Source organism: Propithecus coquereli, unplaced genomic scaffold (genome assembly GCF_000956105.1).
Source record: "Propithecus coquereli isolate 6110/MARCELLA unplaced genomic scaffold, Pcoq_1.0 Scaffold14, whole genome shotgun sequence".
Lineage (NCBI taxonomy): Eukaryota > Metazoa > Chordata > Mammalia > Primates > Indriidae > Propithecus > Propithecus coquereli.
Genome location: NW_012138302.1, coordinates 4,589,315 through 4,607,480, shown reverse-complemented (window position 1 = coordinate 4,607,480; position 18,166 = coordinate 4,589,315). Strand labels below are relative to the sequence as shown.

The following is an 18,166-nucleotide window of genomic DNA, read 5'->3' as shown; positions in this document are numbered from 1 at the left end:
AAGTCACAGAGCAGGCTTCATGCTGCACACAAATGTTAGCGAGTGCCACAAAATCCTCCCCTCACTTCCTATGTAATCACTTATGTAAAGTGACCAGGAAATAGCAGGCCAGTAGTAAGCTGCTTTACCAGGAGTCATTTCAAATGTATTATCACCTAAGGTGTCACTTCCCTAAGATGGAAAGAGATAAAGCCACTGGGTCTGCCCTCCTGACCCATCTACAGCCACTGATGTAATTACACTTTTTAAAAAACTCTACCCATGGCCTGTGGCTTTCATCTCTAACATTAAGAGATCTGAAAGGGCCCCCCATCCCCACTTAGTACTCAGGGGTAAGGTGAAAGCAGCTCTATCAGAAGTTTAGATGGTACCACCGTATACTCACATCTGACGCACGTCTCAATGACTCGCACCTGAAAGCTTCTTCCTTCATTTTCTTTCTGGGAGGAGCTCATTTAAACTCTAATAGGTTGCTCTTCAAAAATTTCTAAGGGAAGAAGTACAATCAGATCTTTGAACAATGTATCAACTTCAACATCCACCTTTATCCCCCCCCCATCAAAAATTATATAATTTTTTAAACCGCACTGAGGCAGATGTGTGTTTACTTTGAGAAGGAAAAATGTTAACATTTAAACTGAAAGCCTGTTTCAGTTTTAAGGTACTTAATTGCCTTACAGCATATAATAAACGGAGGCCATCTTGTGATTCAACTAATGGAGGGAGTGATAAAGAGATAGCAGCCGGGGACCCTATTCGTTCCAGTTTTCCTTTGTACTTGGTTTACTTTGGCACTATGCCTCATGTGTATTTTACACTTCTTTACATTTTGTACATCCCTGTATGACAAATACTTGTCAAACAAAAACTAAACAGATTTATAACCCCTTAACTTGAAATGAGCCAAAATTGAACTGCCAAAACTTTATGACTTCATTTTCTTTCATAGTTTTCCACTACATTGGTTCAAACAGACAAACCCCACTGGAGGTCAAGCAGAGGTCATTTCACTTTCATTACTAAAATATAATTTACAATATGCCAGACCTAAACAAGTTTAGCCTAAAGGGTTTGTATAATGTAAACCATCTGTTCCTCAACAATACAGCTAATTTCCTGCCGTCACCGTACCGTCTACTGACTGCTTCTTTAAGGGTTTTTATGATTTTTTAACTAGTTCAGGATTTATGTAAAATTTGAAAATGAGTCTGTAGTTAAGACTCATTTGTACCAAGTAACTTGAGCATTTTAAAAATGCAAATCACTGTGTAAATTGTTCCCCTGAAACCAAGTTTTTTCGGAGCATGTCTGTGCCGGCTGCTGCACAGGTGTTCGAAGGAAAGGTTTGGTGGAATCTGCCATTTTAGATGCTTTCCATGCCTCTTTCCAAAGCAAACCCCCAAATTTGGTTCTGAGGGACTCTGGGAAACTACTCATTTCTTCTATAGGGTGGAGAAGACTTGGGACTATATAGATGGCCCGCTGGGTATTGGTGAGATATGACAAGAAACACTTTGAGGCAAAATGTAATCTCTTTCACGTGTCTGAACAGGGAGAAAGAACAATTATAATTCGACAGAGTGACCACACACTAAAGGCCCACCTCGTAGCCCTGCAAGGTGGCGGGGCCCAGGCTGAGCCTCCAGAGACGTTCTGGGTCAAACTGGCACTACCTGCCAGCAGGCTTCTCTGCTTTCAGAGAGAATGGGGTGGCCCGAAGCAGAGGGCCTTGCAGAAAAAAAGTGCAGCTCTTTCGGCTCTCTTGAAAATCCTGATCCTTTCTTTAAGCCTCTTTCTCCATCTGTAAAATGGCAAGAGTAAGTGTTCTTCTTCCAAAGGTGAATACAAGAGAGCTAATTTGCTTGCCTCAATGGAGGAGAATGCAGCCTTCCTAGCTACGAAGCCCCAGGCCATGCATCAGGCCAGTGCCAAGGTCCCGTGCACCCGCTCCTATCCTCCCATCTCCGGAAGTCAGGCTGGTTCACTTCCTTTTCCCATCTGCCACCATCTACTCTTCCACATGGGTTCTTGCTGCCTCCACCTCCATCCGCATGTCAGAGGAGCAGGGCACAGGTCACCCAAAGTCTCACCCACCCTCGGGCTCCAAAACAAATTCTCTGTCATTTTTTAAAGAATTTTTCTAAAAAACTAACAACTACAGGAGAACATAGAAAAATTAACAGGAGGAAATTTCAATGCATTTTTAAAAAAACATAGAGGGAGTTACAGAAGACCTCTAGAAAGAACTACTTAAGGCTGTAAATGGACCTAAATCGTTTGCATTTACTCCACTTCCTGGACGACTTCCCTAATAAGGATAATAAGAATGATTTAAAGAGCACTTATTAGATGGAAATTACTTTCATACATCATTGTATTTAATCCCTACTGCAACTGTGCAAGCTAGATATTACATTATTTCATAGATATGGAAACAGAGGTTCAGAAAAGGAAACTCACTCAAGATCGGCAGCTGATATATAGGACCTACCCAGCAAGGTTGCTGTGTTAAATGAGTTAATATTTGTTAAGTGCTTAGAACAGTGTCTGGAACATAGTAAGTGCTATATAAGTATTAACTATTGTTAATAGTAAGCAGCAGATCCAAGAGGCAAACCCAGATTTGTACACATCCAAAGCTCACTTGGTTTGAATTACATCACGCTGCCTGTGGGTTCATGTCAAACAGTGGAGAATGAGGGGGTGTTGGGTTTCTAGCTCCTCATTATATCAGTCTGGGGATCCTGTTTAGGTCAAAAAATTATACCTACTATGCTGTTCGAGGGACTGGCACAAAAAAATTGGATTCATTTACCTCATTTGGAAAAGTTCTTATGGAAATCCCTAATCTTAACCTCATGCAGGAAAAATTCACCTTGGGTTACTCTTGCCAATAAAAGTAAAATCATCCAAGCGCTGCAAGAGAAAAAAGTAGGGTAAGTTCAACAGGTTGGTTACCTTGCTCATTATGCACACCTCGGTCTCCCACAGAATCCAGACCTATAAGCAAAAGGAAAAATGGTGGATGGACCTGTAATTGCAGAAGAAATTTCCTGATTCAGTCAGATGGAAAGATTGGCCTTATGTTTTTTAATTTAATTATTTAATTTTTTGAACTGGTAATATATTCACCTGCTTCAAAAATTTAAAAGTATAAAGGTGCATGAAGTGAAAAATCCCTCACCTCTGCCCCTTCCTTCTAGTTCCACCTGTCCCCAGCAATCACTTCTGTTTCCCAAGTATCCTTGTACCCCTTCACGGTTTCTTTGTGCTTATGCAAAGAAATATGAATATATCCATTCTTTTTCTCCTCATCTCTTTCACAAAAGCCACATACAGCATTAGTTGTTCTTTTGCTTTTTTAGCTGAGCAAAAGGATTTTTGGAGACCTTTCCATATCAGTACACAGAAAGCATCCTCATTCTTTTTTTTTTTTTTTGCAAATATAGAATATTCTGTTTACTAGCTCCACCATAATTTATTTAATCAGCCCCCTTTATGGGGACATGTAGATCATTTCTAATATTTTACTATTATAAACAATACTATAATGAATAGGACTCGATCAATAAGCTTTTAATTTACTGAAAGTTTAAGGCAGCACATTACCATCACTTTCAGCACAAGTAACTTTCCTATGAAGCATTTCTAAATATAAACCCCATAAAATCTGCTTTGATGAAAAATGAGACCAATTTGTAATGAGAAATATTATTTGCATAGAAGAATTAATGTTCCAAAATCCTTGATTCCATCTTGTCATTTTAAGTGGGTGTCTTGCTGCAAGTTTATTTACACATATAATTGGGTTAGTGGGCATTTTGCCCTGGAAAATGTCAGCCTAGAACAAATCTTATCATAATGAATTCTAAATTTGTAGAGTTCAGATATGAGAAATTTTATACTCAATTTTCTAAACCGTTGTTTTAAAAGTTTGCAGAGAGTTCTGTATTGCGATTTAAAAATGTACAGAGAGCTCTGAATTTCCTGTGTATTTGCAACATTGGCAGTTTCAACTGGGATACTCAGAGAAGTATTCTTTTTTAAAAAATAAAGATTTAAAGCGCAGGGGTTATTTTAAAAATCAGAATTTTATGTACAACAGCATTGCTTTTATAACCTTTTTTCTAAAAATTAGACTAAACATCAGGCTATATTTGAGGTGAATTTTAAAACAGTAAAAACACATGATGTTGTAGACATTTATTGCCAAGATCAAATATCATAATTCAATACTTATTTTTATTATGAGCTAGATGCCTTCTTCTGTCTATTTTAAGGTCAATCTCTAAACAACCCACTTGAGAAGCCCCAGGGTCACAGATTGGTATAAAGGGCAATGCTTCCCTTCAAGAAACTGAAATCTGATTAAGAGGACAAAATATATGCATAAAAAGAACAGCAATATCAAGGCAGTTATATCTAAAAGTTAAATAGCACTTACCATGTGCCAGACACAGTTCTGAAGACTTTACAAATGTTGTCATTAAAAGTTTACAATGACCCTATAAGTATTGTTATTATCATTCCATTTTATAGAAGAGGGAATTGAGGCCCAAGGTTATATATTGTATCGTATCCAGGGTCATACAGCTGGTATGAAGCCATATAGTGGAGAAGGCAGGGTTCCAACTCAGATTGTTTGGCTATGGAGGTCGTATGTGTAATAGGCCACCACACTGCCTCGTGTATATGGTGGTGTTTACAGTAAAGCCAAAGGACCCCAGCGGAGCAATGTCCATAGCAGTTAGGGAAACTTTCAGGAAAGGCAGAGCCTAAAATAGGCATTTTAGGAAAGAAAGGATTTGATAAATAGAGGGTAACACATTCAAACCTTCCCACCTCTACTGTGAGCACCTCAGAACAACAATCTTGCATTTTTGTTTCTCTGATTTTTAGCACAATAAATATCCTAAGAATGGCAGAGCATTGGAGGAACAAAAATACTGGGCAAGAATGTGCATGGTTTGGAGGTCAACACTGAGGAGACCTATTTAGCTAAAGTGATGCTATCACATAGGCTGTGGTCCCCAACCCCCACTGTGGACCAGAACTGGTCTGCAGCCCGTTAGGGACGTGGCTGCAGAGCTCCCCTGCACCCCACTCACACCCCATTCATGGAAAAATTGTCTTCCATGAAACTTAGGAACTGGGGACTACACAGGAGGAGGTGAGCAGCAGGTAAGTTAGTGAAGCTTCATCTGTATTTACAGCCACTCCCCATCGTTTGCATCACCACCTGAGCTAGGCCTCACTCCCTGCTGCCCGCACCCATTCATGGAAAAATTGTCTTCCGTGAAACCGGTCCCTGCTGCCAAAAATGTTAGGGACCACTGACATAGAGGAGCAGCTAGGGATCATGTCAGGAAGGTGGCTTAGGACCAGACCACAAGTACACAAAGTGCCAGGCTAAGAATCCAGGCTCTGTCCTCAGCAGTAGTGCTTCCCACACCCTAACATTCCTGGAAATCACTGGGGTCTTGTCAAATGCACACTCTGACTCAGTAAGTCTGAGGTGGGCTGGAAAGTCTGTGTTTACGGTAAGTTTTGAGTGATGCTGATGTTGCTGGTCCTCAGATCACACTTGGAGTAGCAAGATGCTAGACAGCAGCAGGAAACCATTTCTGGGCTGGGGTTGGGAGTGAAAGATAGGGGTGGGATAGAAAGTTGCCTAAGGTACCTCCTCTAAATTTCAGCCAACTGGGCCTGTGTGGTGGCTCACGCCTATAATCCTAACACTCTGGGAGGCTGAGGTGGGAGGATCCCTTGAGGTCAGGAATCCAAGACCAGCCTGAGCAAGAGCAAGACCCCACCTCTACTAAAAACAGAAAAATTAGCCAGGTATTGTGGATTGGGAGCTGAGGCAGGAGGACTGCTTGAGCCCAGGAATTTGAGGTTGCAGTGAGCTATGATGATGCCACTGCGCTCTACCTGGGATGACTGAGTGGGACTCTGTCACAAAAAAAAATAAGTTGCAGCCAACAATTTTAAAGACATATAGACCTACAATATTGTATTTAATCTATTTATAGAACCTTTTTCTATATGCCCCACCCTTCCTTTCAGACTCCAAGATGTCTTGCCTGAAGAAATATTTTAAGCCACACTTTTCCTTTCTTTCATACAGAGCAAGGCTAAAGAGCTGCCTCTTTCTGCTGTACGTTTTATGGAAGAACTGGGTGAATGTGCCTTTGGAAAAATCTATAAAGGCCATCTCTATCTCCCAGGCATGGACCATGCTCAGCTGGTCGCCATCAAGACCTTGAAAGACTATAACAATCCCCAGCAGTGGACAGAATTTCAACAAGAAGCCTCCTTGATGGCCGAACTACACCACCCCAATATTGTCTGCCTTCTAGGTGCTGTCACTCAGGAACAACCTGTGTGCATGCTGTTTGAGTACACAAATCAGGGGGACCTCCATGAGTTCCTCATCATGCGATCCCCACATTCCGACGTTGGCTGCAGCAGCGATGAAGATGGGACTGTGAAGTCCAGCCTGGATCATGGAGATTTTCTGCACATTGCAATTCAGATCGCGGCTGGCATGGAATACCTGTCCAGTCACTTCTTTGTCCACAAGGACCTTGCGGCACGCAATATTTTAATCGGAGAGCAACTTCATGTAAAGATTTCAGACCTTGGGCTTTCCAGAGAAATTTACTCCGCTGATTACTACAGGGTACAGAGTAAGTCTTTGCTGCCCATTCGCTGGATGCCCCCCGAAGCCATCATGTATGGCAAATTCTCTTCTGATTCAGATATCTGGTCCTTTGGGGTTGTCTTATGGGAGATTTTCAGTTTTGGACTCCAGCCGTATTATGGATTTAGTAACCAGGAAGTGATCGAGATGGTGAGAAAGCGACAGCTCTTGCCATGCTCTGAAGACTGCCCGCCCAGAATGTACAGCCTCATGACGGAGTGCTGGAATGAGATTCCTTCCAGAAGACCAAGATTTAAAGATATTCATGTCCGGCTTCGGTCCTGGGAGGGACTCTCAAGTCACACCAGCTCTACTACTCCTTCTGGGGGAAATGCTACCACGCAGACGACCTCCCTTAGTGCCAGCCCAGTAAGTAATCTCAGTAACCCCAGATATCCCAATTACATGTTCCCAAGCCAGGGCATTACACCACAGGGCCAGATTGCTGGTTTCATTGGCCCACCAATACCTCAGAACCAGCGGTTCATTCCCATCAATGGATACCCAATACCTCCTGGATATGCAGCATTTCCAGCTGCCCACTACCAGCCAACAGGTCCTCCCAGAGTGATTCAGCACTGCCCGCCTCCCAAGAGTCGGTCCCCAAGCAGCGCCAGTGGGTCGACTAGTACTGGTCATGTGACCAGCTTGCCCTCATCAGGATCCAATCAGGAAGCAAATATTCCTTTACTACCACACATGTCAATTCCAAATCATCCTAGTGGAATGGGTATCACCGTTTTTGGCAACAAATCTCAAAAACCCTACAAAATAGACTCAAAGCAGCCATCTTTGCTAGGAGACTCCAATATTCATGGACACACCGAATCTATGATTTCTGCAGAACTGTAAAATTCACGACTTTATAAATGTGGTATACAGGACAAACTAGAAAGCCGTAGAAAAGATTTATATTCAAATGTTTTTATTAAAGTAAGGTTCTCATTTAGCAGACATGGCAACAAGTATCTTCTGTGAAGTTTAACTGTGTCTTACCATGCAGAACAGACACTAGCCAGAAAAGAAACAAAAACAATGTGGGATTTACATTCTATCGAGGTACAAGACATGATGCTGGGATTGGAACATAGTGGTTTCAAGGACTGAAAACTGCAAACGAGTGAAGAGGAAAAGAACTTTGTGATTAGATATCAAACCAAAAAGGAAAATCAAATGGTGCTTTGTGACTGGTCTCTCCCCAAAATGTATGTATACCATAGCATTTGTCTACCTGCTGTCTTTTCTTCGGGACAGATGTTCAGGAATTATATTGATTCAGTTTAGACTCTGTGCATGTTTGTATGGCAGTGATGTTCAGAATCAATGAGGAAACTTTAGGCCAAATTTGCAATCTTGGATGGAAATGAGCCATAAAACGAAGTAGACCATCCCCTGAAGCCTTCTCTGTAGTGGGGCTTCTTTGGGAAGGTGCAGAGTGTGCCTCTTTGGGAACCTCCTCTTCTGGTCATGAAGGCCTTTTCCACATTTCCTTTTTCACAGCATTTCCTGTTTACACAGCCCTTGAAATAACACAGGGCATCGGACCATAAGAAGGCTAGATGTGGATGCTGGAAATGATTTTTGGTTGATAGTTCACTTTGCCACATTAGGAATAAGGTGCCAAGGGAAGCACAGTCAGGGGTCCCTCAGCCCAGATCAGCATCCATGGGAGAGGAAAAAGGATTCCCATGGTGACAGCCTCCACAGGAACTTCCCTGGATCAGTAACATTGAAAAATAAATGTGTGGCTATAGATGAGCACACCCACGCCTTGCAACCCCTTGTTGACAGGTTGTCCAAGATGTCAGGGTGCTTACCATCAACAGACTCTAGGGAAGTAGGAAACCCCATGATGATATCAATATTTAGTGAATTTAAAGTTTCTCTCACTTTTTTTTCATGCTAGAAATGTTCACAGATTTGATTCTAGCCCCAAGAGTTATAACAATCTATTCATAGAGTTAGTTGGAATCCAAAGACAATGAATTCTATTTTGTAAAATATTACATATTTGTAAAAAGCAAGTACTGAGTTCTCATTTCAAAGACTACCAAGAACTGAATTTTCTAAGCTGGTAAATACAAGCAACATGATCATTTTTGCCTTCGTTAGAGGGAGGTATCAAATGTGCATCTCATGGCATTTACCTGCCAACCATATTTTGCCAAGTTTAGAATTCTTATGGGTTTCAAGTTCTATATAGAAAGGAATTTTGTATTTGATTTTTCTCTTGTTAAAAAAAAAAAAAAACTCCTTTATTCTAAGAACAATGTCTCAAAGTCTCATTTTCATTTTAAAGGTATAAGAGAATCATAAAGAGACTTACAGGATCTAAAGTAATTCCTGGAAATGATATTTAATGAGGAGAATGTATGAGAATTAGAAACACATTGAGGTTTCTATTTTTCAAAATACAATTTAGCATGAGAAATCAAGAAAATATGTTTACCAAAGTGTGTTGCAATTTTCCCAAACCTGAGTCTTCAAACCACCAACATGAACTTATAAGTACTGTGAACTCAAGGAATTGGCTATATCCAGATTTCTGGGCAATAAATTAAGACATTTTTGTGGCATAAATAAGCTGATTCAGAAATTACATTTCTTAACTTTAGGTAGAGGAGAATATTTGTATCCTTTTGTTGCTATGCAACTGTTTAATGATGAAGCTTCAAACCACAATTTTGTATATCATATGACAATCAATTGTTTTCCAAGAATATTTATTATTTTAAGTAAACACAATTTCAGTGAATCTGAGTTTTTCTAGGAGTCCCTTAAAGGGAAATTAGCATTCCATGAGCCAGTAAAATACCTACTCTGGAAAAACATTATTATGGATAAAAAATAAATTCAAGTTAGTTTTTTATAAAGAACTATAACATTTATTTTAAACATTTTATAATAACTGAAATCATTAAGGTGAACAAGCAAAATTTCAAAACCACTTGTAATAATGTATTTTATAATAGCACTGTGATACTATATAACACAGTTCCTTTTGTATTAAAGTAGTATTTTTTCACAAACTGAAAAATATCTTTGCTTTGTTGACAATGTTTTGTAAGATGACTTTATTTTCGGATTTTTTTTTTTTGCACAAAACTATGTTTATGGTTTGTATCACAGAAGTGAAAATATATCTCTGCATTTTTATATCTGGTCTGTTTTCTTGTTTCCTTTGTTTGTTTTTAGCTTGATATAAACTTACTTCAAATATATGATGGCCATATTCAGATATCTCACTCTACCATATCTTTCCCTATTTTCACTGCATGCATTTAATCATTGTATTACTTAATGTTTGATTTGTTATTATGGGCATTTCAAATAGACACGCATTGAATTGTAATGACCAAAAAAGGCTATTTTATATTGAGGATATATGCATTTGTATTTCACACACCAGAGATGATATTAAACACTGATTATTTTATGCTGCTGTTTATTAAAAATGTTTACTATAAAATATTATTTCCTGAACATTGCTATCATAGAGGTATTTGGGAATTTTAATATTATTTCTCCTAATTATTTCCATTTCATAGAAAGAGGAATCACAATTCCTATTTCTTGTTATTTCAATGAAATTATATTTTTTAAGTAGGCTTTTAAAAGGACTTAGGAATTCTTTTGCTAGAGACCATAGGTAGAGTGGGAAATCCCAATGATTTCATAAACAAATACTATCCACCTATATATGGCAAGCTTTGAAATTTTAAAATCAAAATAATATGTTGAATAATTACTTTACAACCAATGGGAATGTAAAAAATTGGTTTTAAGAAAAGAGTTGCATCCTTTTCTGCCTTGATGTTTCCATATGAACTGAGACATCAAAAATCATGTCTTTGGACTCTAAAGAAGAAAAGGTGGTGTACATCTTATCATGTTCAACTTAGATTCCAACCATATTGATAAAATAAAAGAAACGTGGCCATTTAATTGTCACAGCTTATCTTTATGACCTTATTTGCCCAAAAGAAAGAGTTCCCCATCTGGCGATTAATACACACTGTCAAGGAAAATGAGTATCATTATGAAAGTTCAAAGAACTTGTCCGTTTCTGCTGTTTAATACAGAAGGGAATACAATAAAACCTTCAGGGCCTTATCCATCTGTTTTAGGTACAGCTCTTGTCACCGCCTCAACGATCAAACTCAATAAAGTAATGCCTTCACATGGCAGTGAGATCCGTGTCAGGTTGGGTTTCTCCCTCTCACTTGAATTCCTCTATCTGCCCTTCACTCCCGTTTCCTTCTTATGTCTCCCACACTCTTGCCCCTCCCGCATCCCCAATCCCTTCAACTCTGAGAGTCCCTTAATTCCCTAATCGCCAACATCTGCAAACTCCCAGCATCCCCCTCCCATAATGCCTACTACAAGCCACAAAATACTGAATAAAGAGGAGCTCAATTATCTATACACCTTCAAAGAGGAATACTTATCCCAGTGGTTCCCAAAGTAAGAAACAGCAGCACCCTGGAACTTGTTAGAAATGCAAATTATTGAGCCCCACTTAGAAGGACTAACTCAGAAATTCTGGGGATGGGAACCAGCAATTTGTGTTTTAACAAGCCCTCCAAGTGATTCTGGTTTACTCTAAAGAATCGAGAACCACAGAATCAACCTAATGTAAAAGGAGCAGGTGGATCATTACATTTTTGGTGCTATATATACAAGTGTTTAATACCATTTTAGCTACTTTATTCCCCTTAAATAAAATCAAGATTTACTTAAAAATTCAGTACTAAAAATTCAGCACTAAAATGGCTAACACTTTTTGTGTTAGCCATTTGACAATTTGTTATTTTTTTGGTCACTTGGATAGAAAACTAACAGCACCTAGCCTTTGTCAAGAATATATTCCTCATATAATCAACCCAAGACTTACCTTCTTGGATAGTGGCCAAAAGCTTTTTTCTTCATATGGACATGCTCAAAGAAGTTGGTCTCTTAGTATACCTTTTTTGACTCTTGAACTGATTATTAACAAAACTAGAACTTCCGTGTGGCAACTTAAAGTTAAAGCCAAGGATAGACTGGTCATTTTGAGGAGGCCAAGGCCCAGCCCGTAGTCAGCATCAAGCAGGAAGCTGCTGTAGAAGCCCCCCTCCCTCCCCTGCGCCTCCTGTGAGGCCCTGACCCAGCCGGCTGGATGCAGTCACCTGTGGCTTGTTCCGCTGTCTCCCTTTGCCAGCTGTGGTCCATCAGTCCTTAGATGGCTGTGAGTGCTACTCTGCTGGGGCTTTGCTCCCCACTGCCTTAAGTCTAGAGGGCTGAAAGCTCTGAGGAAGGAGAGCACGAGGGATCCGAGGGAGGTACTAGAGGTGAAGTTCATGCTCTTCTTAATTGAGAGAGCAGTTTTTCAGCCAATAGCTCGAATGCTAAAGAGGAAGCACTAGATTAGAGGAGAAAAAGGAGCAAGAGTATACACGCAAGAAAGGTTTTTTTTGCAACCAAAATATTACTGCACCCAAAGTTAAATGCCAAGACTATTAGGACACTGTTAACTCAGGAAAGGGAGAGCCTTACAAACCAACAAAGCACTCAAGATCAATGTAATCCTCTGGGAAATTAGTCTGGGAAGGCGTAAAAATATAGAGACATACGGGGTTTGCTGACATACTTATAACTAGTTGAATCTTAAGTACCTGTGAATTTCTTATTCACAAATGAGTACCATAACATTTGCTGACTAGGCCTGGCAAGATACATATTCTTACTGAAGTGACTGTTAATAAATAGAGTCATGAGTCACTTAACAACAGGGGTACCCTCTGAGAAATGCCTCATTAGGCAATTTCTTCCATGTGCAAACAGCATATGTGTTTACACAAACCTAGATGGTGTATCCTACTACACACCTAGGCTGTGTGATAGAGCCTGTTTCTCCTATGCTGTGCAGCATGTCACTCTACTAAATACTGTATGCCACTGTATCACAACAGTAAGTATTTGTGTATGTAAATGTATCTACACATAGAAAAAGTACAGTAAAAATATGGTATAAAAGATAAAAATTGGTAAACCTGTGTAGGGCACTTACCATGAATGGAGCTTGCAGGATTGGAAGTTGCTCTGCGTGAGTCAGCGAGTGAGTATGAGTGAATGTGAAGGCCTAGGACATTACTGTACACTACGATAGACTTTATAAGCATTTTACACTTAGCCTACACGAAATTTATTTTAAAAAATTTCTTTCTTCAATAATTAACCTTAACTAACTAAATTTTTACTTTATAAACTCAAAATTTATTTAACTTTTTGACTTCTTTGTAATCACATTTTGCTTAAAACACAAAATACTGAATTTTTTTCTTTATATCTTTATTCTATGAGTTTTTCTATTTTCACAATTTTTTATTTTTTAAACTTTTTGGTTAAAAACTACAACACACACACACATTAGCCTAGGTCTCTACAGGGTTGGGATCATCAATATCACTGTCTTCCACCTCCACATCTTCTCCCACAAGAAGGTCTTCAGGGGCAATAACATGTATGGAGCTGTCATCTCTTAGATATGCCTTCTTCTGGAATACCTCCTGAAGGACCTGCCAGAGGTCGTTTATAGTTAACTTTTTTTGGTATAAGTAGAAGGAGTACACTCTAAAATAACAATAAAAATTATAGTACAGTAAATACATAAACCAGTAACATAGTTGTTTATTATCATTATCAAGTATTATGTACTGTACATAATTATGTGCTATCCTTTTATACAACTGGCAGCGAAGTAGGTTTGTTTTCACCAACATCACCACAAATGTGCGTAACGCATTGCACTACCTTACAATAGCTAAGATGTCAGTAGGCAATAGGAATTTTTCAGCTCCATTGGAGTCTTACGGAACCACCATAGTATATGCAACCTGTCATTGACCAAAATGTCATTATCCTGTGCACGATTGTACTGTATTCTTATCCAAGAATAGTTAAGTTAGGAGAAAGGTCCCTCTTTAAAACTAGATGGGACAGGCCAGGCATGGTGGCTCACACCTGTAATCTTAGCACTCTGGGAGGCCGAGGCGGGCGGATCATTTGAGCTCAGGAGTTTGAGACCAGCCTGAGCAAAAGCGAGACCCCATCTCTACTAAAAAATAGAAAGAAATTGGCTGGACGCCTAAAAAAATACATATAGAAAAAATTAGCCGGGCATGGTGGCACATGCCTGTAGTCCCAGCTACTTGGGAGGCTGAGGCAGAAGAATCGCTTGAGCCCCGGAGTTTGAGGTTGCTGTGAGCTAAGCTGACGCCACAGAACTCTAGCCTAGGTGACAGAGTGAGACTCTGTCTCAAAAAATAAATAAATAAAATAAAATAAAATAAAATTAGATGGCACATTACTTATGCTTTGAAACAGCACAGTATCTTGACATGCTGAAATAAAGATAATTCAGGCAATATTCAGTTTGAAAGAAAGTAGTTCTAAATGTCAATCTTTATGGACCTGTGCTCCTGATTATAAATTCAATTGCACACAAAAACACAACAGAACTAGCTACACAATGCAATAGATTAATGCTCAAGCCCTGCCCAGCCTTAGAGGCACATGGACCTCACATCAGAAACAGGTCCAGGTCAGGCTCCATCCCACAGCAGGTGCTCCTCACCTGCTGCAATTCTTGGGTCCGCTCTAATACAATTCCCTGAAAGATATCTTTTGAGTCCACACCCATTAAAATCACTTGAAAAGGACTGAAACTCTCCAGTGGCATGATCTAGGTAGTTTACTAGGAGTCAATCTAATAAGACTAAAACTAATATTCAGGAAAAATGGCAGTTTAGGACTTTTCTTTTTTTAGAGATGGGGTCTTGCTCTGTTGCCCAGGCTGGAGTAGAGTGGCATGATCATAGCTCACCGCAGCCTCAAACTCCTGGGCTCAAGAGATCCTCCTGCCTCAGCCTCCCTAGTACCTGGAACTATAGGCAAGAGCCACCACACCTGGCCATAGGACTTATTTTTCTTTCCAGAATTCACTGGAATTGATTACAAATTGATCAATTACAAAGTGGCCAGTAGCGATTGTATTGGTCAGCTCTGCTGCAGTAATAAACAACTCTAAAATCTCAGTGGCTTGCCTTTCAACAGCAAATGTTTATTTCTCACTCACATCTGTCAGCAGAGGTGGGCCTGCTGCTGCAGCTCTGCTCCCGGGTCTCTGAAGGACAAGCTCTTGACAGAGGAAAAGAGCAAGAGGCAGAACTGAATCCCAAGCACTCATATAATTTCTGTTCAGACAAACCAGATATCATATCCTCTCAGTCAACAGAAATTCTGCAGCCAAATTTGATTGTAAGATATGGACATGTCTCCATCTGTTGAGAGGCACCACAAGTTGCACCATCATCGGCAGGGATATAGAATCCTCTTGCAGGGAAGGGGGTGAATAGCTGGGAACAATAATACAATCTCCCACATATGGGTAGAGGCTGTATAGCAAACCCAGGGCACTCGTGTTCTTCTCTACCTTTGAATTCATGGCACACATCACTAATTGGTGCTCTTCCCTACTGAGCCCAGATTTTGCCTTAAAATTGCCAACATACTTGCCTGGACAACCTACCATCCAGTCAGAAATGGCTCTAGAAATAAAACTTACTAGCTGTGCTAGGGCAATAGTTGTCAAACCACGGTTAAAACTGTTCCCTGTGTTAGAGTAACATTGTCGAACCAGGTTATTATCGCAATTGTCTAGGAGAGATTCTAAGAATTATAATTTCTCAGGACCATCCCAGAATGTACCAGAAATCTCTTATAAATCCCTCAGACATAGCATACATCACTGTAATCTCTAGGTCCCCCTACTTTCTGGGACCTGGATGAAGAGAATAGGACCATAGCACCTGTATTTTTTCAACCACACCAGCACATGAGCTGGCGGACCTTGAGTAAGTAAGGCAATCTCTATTTCTTCGCCCACCAAATGGTGTAGCTATAGCATAGCAGGTAAAAGTAAGGGTTCTGATTTCAGCTTGTCAGGGCTTACAGCTCCCCCTCATCCCTTGGTAACCATGTGAACTTAGGTAAGTTCCTAACCTGCTGTTTCTTCTCCTCAACAAGTATCTATTTCACAGAACTGTCATGAGACTTAAATGAGCTAATTCATGTAAGCTGCAGAGAAGACCTCCTAACAAAAAGTTTTCAAAAAACGTAGTCTATGCAATTTTATAATTTTTCTGTTATACCTATATCTCAGAATTAGTATAAGCATTTTAATGAGAATATATATAAATATAGGAGAATTACCTGGCACATAGTGAGTGCTCAAAAAGTGATAAGATTGCTATTATTCAATGTGTTTTAAACAATTTTTTTTTTGAGATAGGGTCTTGCTCTGTTGCCTGGGCTAGACTGCAATGGTGTCATCATAGCTCACTGCAGCCTCCAACTCCTGGGCTCAAGTGATCCTCCTGCCTCACCCTCCCAAAGTGCTAGGATTACAGGCATGAGCCACCGTGCCCAGCCTTAAACAATTTTTACAAAGGGATACATTATTTTCCAGTGTGGTAAATAGAGCACAAATATTCTATTTAATTATTCATGCACATGCCATAATAAAGAACACCCAGTACTGGTACCAAGGAAAGGGGGCGGGGGACTTAGCCAGCCCCTCAATAATTTCCATCATCTCCCTTCAAACCACCCCTAATAAACATACACTAAGTAAAAACAGCTTCGAGGCACATCCCTAAGCCATCCCTAAACCATATGTCATTCCTTACACCGCTTCCAAGCTGACTGTTGCTTCAAAATCTCTCTCTTGTCAAATTCTAGAACTGCCCCTGGGGGCTGCTGAGAGCACTGTGAAAAGGCATATTTAACAGATATACGTGAAGCAAGTCTAGATTACATCTTTGAAACACTCGTATACACACACACACACAGAACAGTCACAATTGTACTTAGATGTTATAAAATGCAGTATCTCTAAACAACTGGCGTTCTCATGCAGGGAAATGGAATGAAAGGAGAGCTGATTCTTCTAAAACGCTTCAGCGCACATAAAGTACCCCAGCGGGCACTGCATTCCTTCATTACAGACACCTCTAGAATCCTCTCCTAACATAATTCTGAGCATGATTTTTCATAATTTTGATCATGAGAGCTTGGGCACCAGCCTGCCACAGAAAACAATTGAGTGCCTTTAAACATTAAGCTCCAAAACCAAGTAAACAGTGTTTACCAAGTTGTTTACACATTCCCACCCTAAAAATGTCCTCAATGCCCAAGCTAGGGCACAAACTGTGTCAATTTGCCAGGGACTGTCCCAGTTTTAGCACTGAAAAGTTATTTGTCCCAGGCAAACTCGGACTGTTAGTCACCCTAGCTAAAGTAAAGACAGTGAAATAAAAGCCAGTAAGTATCGATTCTGAGTTCCTGCATGTTAAATAGACAGAAACATAGATACAAATAGTGAATAAATGGCCTCTGCCTCTCATGTGCCTTACAGAGACAGACCTCATTATTTTGTAATTAACACACTTGAAATTTGGGGGCGCCTACAACTTTGACTTTAAAAAGAGGAACCGAGCATTTCTTGAACCAAGGCATTTATGAGCTAAAATAAAAATTTTAAATGAGAAATTTCAGGAATTAAAGTCACTGAACTATGCTTCCCACCTCTTTCTTCCTGTTTGATCTTTGAAGATTAGCATTCAGGATTTTTCATGACATTTATATTGAGGAAGGAATATAAGATTATTGAAAGCAGAGAAACTCAATATTGGGAACTCACATCAAAAGGTCTTCAAGACAAAGAAGAGATCATATGATTTGAAACCAGAGTTACTAGAAGCATGTGTGCTGCACTTCATTTTCTAGTTAACAGCGTAACGTACGTCAAAATATGATTTAAAGCACTTCTCACGGCTGAGCTGACATTTGGCCGTCCTCAGCCTTCTTTCGCTCTTGAGGATGGGGGTTCAAATCCAAACGAGGTTAACACTTTGTACTGCTCCATATTCCTGGTGGATGAGGAAAACAGTCTTTTAGTTTAAGGAAAATGAAAACATCTGTTTGAGTCCTGAGGGAAAGAATTATTTTTAAAAAGATGGGGAGAGGATGCCTGGTTGTTAAAGCTGGAGACGGCCTCAGTAACGTGGTGACTGTTAAATAATTATACTGCAAGTTGTCTTGCTCACCTAGGATGCTGAAAATGTGTACTGGAGCCTTAGTTTGGTCTTCGTTTTTCAGGATTCCATACCTACAGTTATCCTTTACCCTGTCTATAGTCATATGTTAATATCTATTGACTGGCTTCAAGTTCTTTTCAGACTAAGTCAAGTTAAATCCAGTTCAGTAAGTGACCAACCTTTTGCAGCGTAACTTGTTTTGGTCAATAGCTATGCATTCTGAATAAGAAGTATATTAGTTATCCATTGCTTCGTAACAAAATACCACAAACTTAGTATCTTAAAGCAATACCTATTTATTAACCCACAGTTCGTCAGTCTGATC

At 39.8% G+C, this 18,166-nt stretch overlaps 1 protein-coding gene across 1 annotated transcript in view; it reads left to right on the top strand.

Moving 5' to 3' along the window:
* Positions 1–10,172, top strand: part of ROR1 (receptor tyrosine kinase-like orphan receptor 1) — a 381,360-nt gene extending 371,188 nt beyond the window's left edge. Inside the window, exon 9 of the mRNA XM_012639398.1 lies at positions 6,128–10,172. Coding sequence (XP_012494852.1) covers positions 6,128–7,555 — 1,428 coding nt within the window. The 3' untranslated portion in view covers positions 7,556–10,172. The remainder of the gene's footprint in view (positions 1–6,127) is intronic.
* The last annotated feature ends 7,994 nt before the right edge of the window (positions 10,173–18,166 follow it).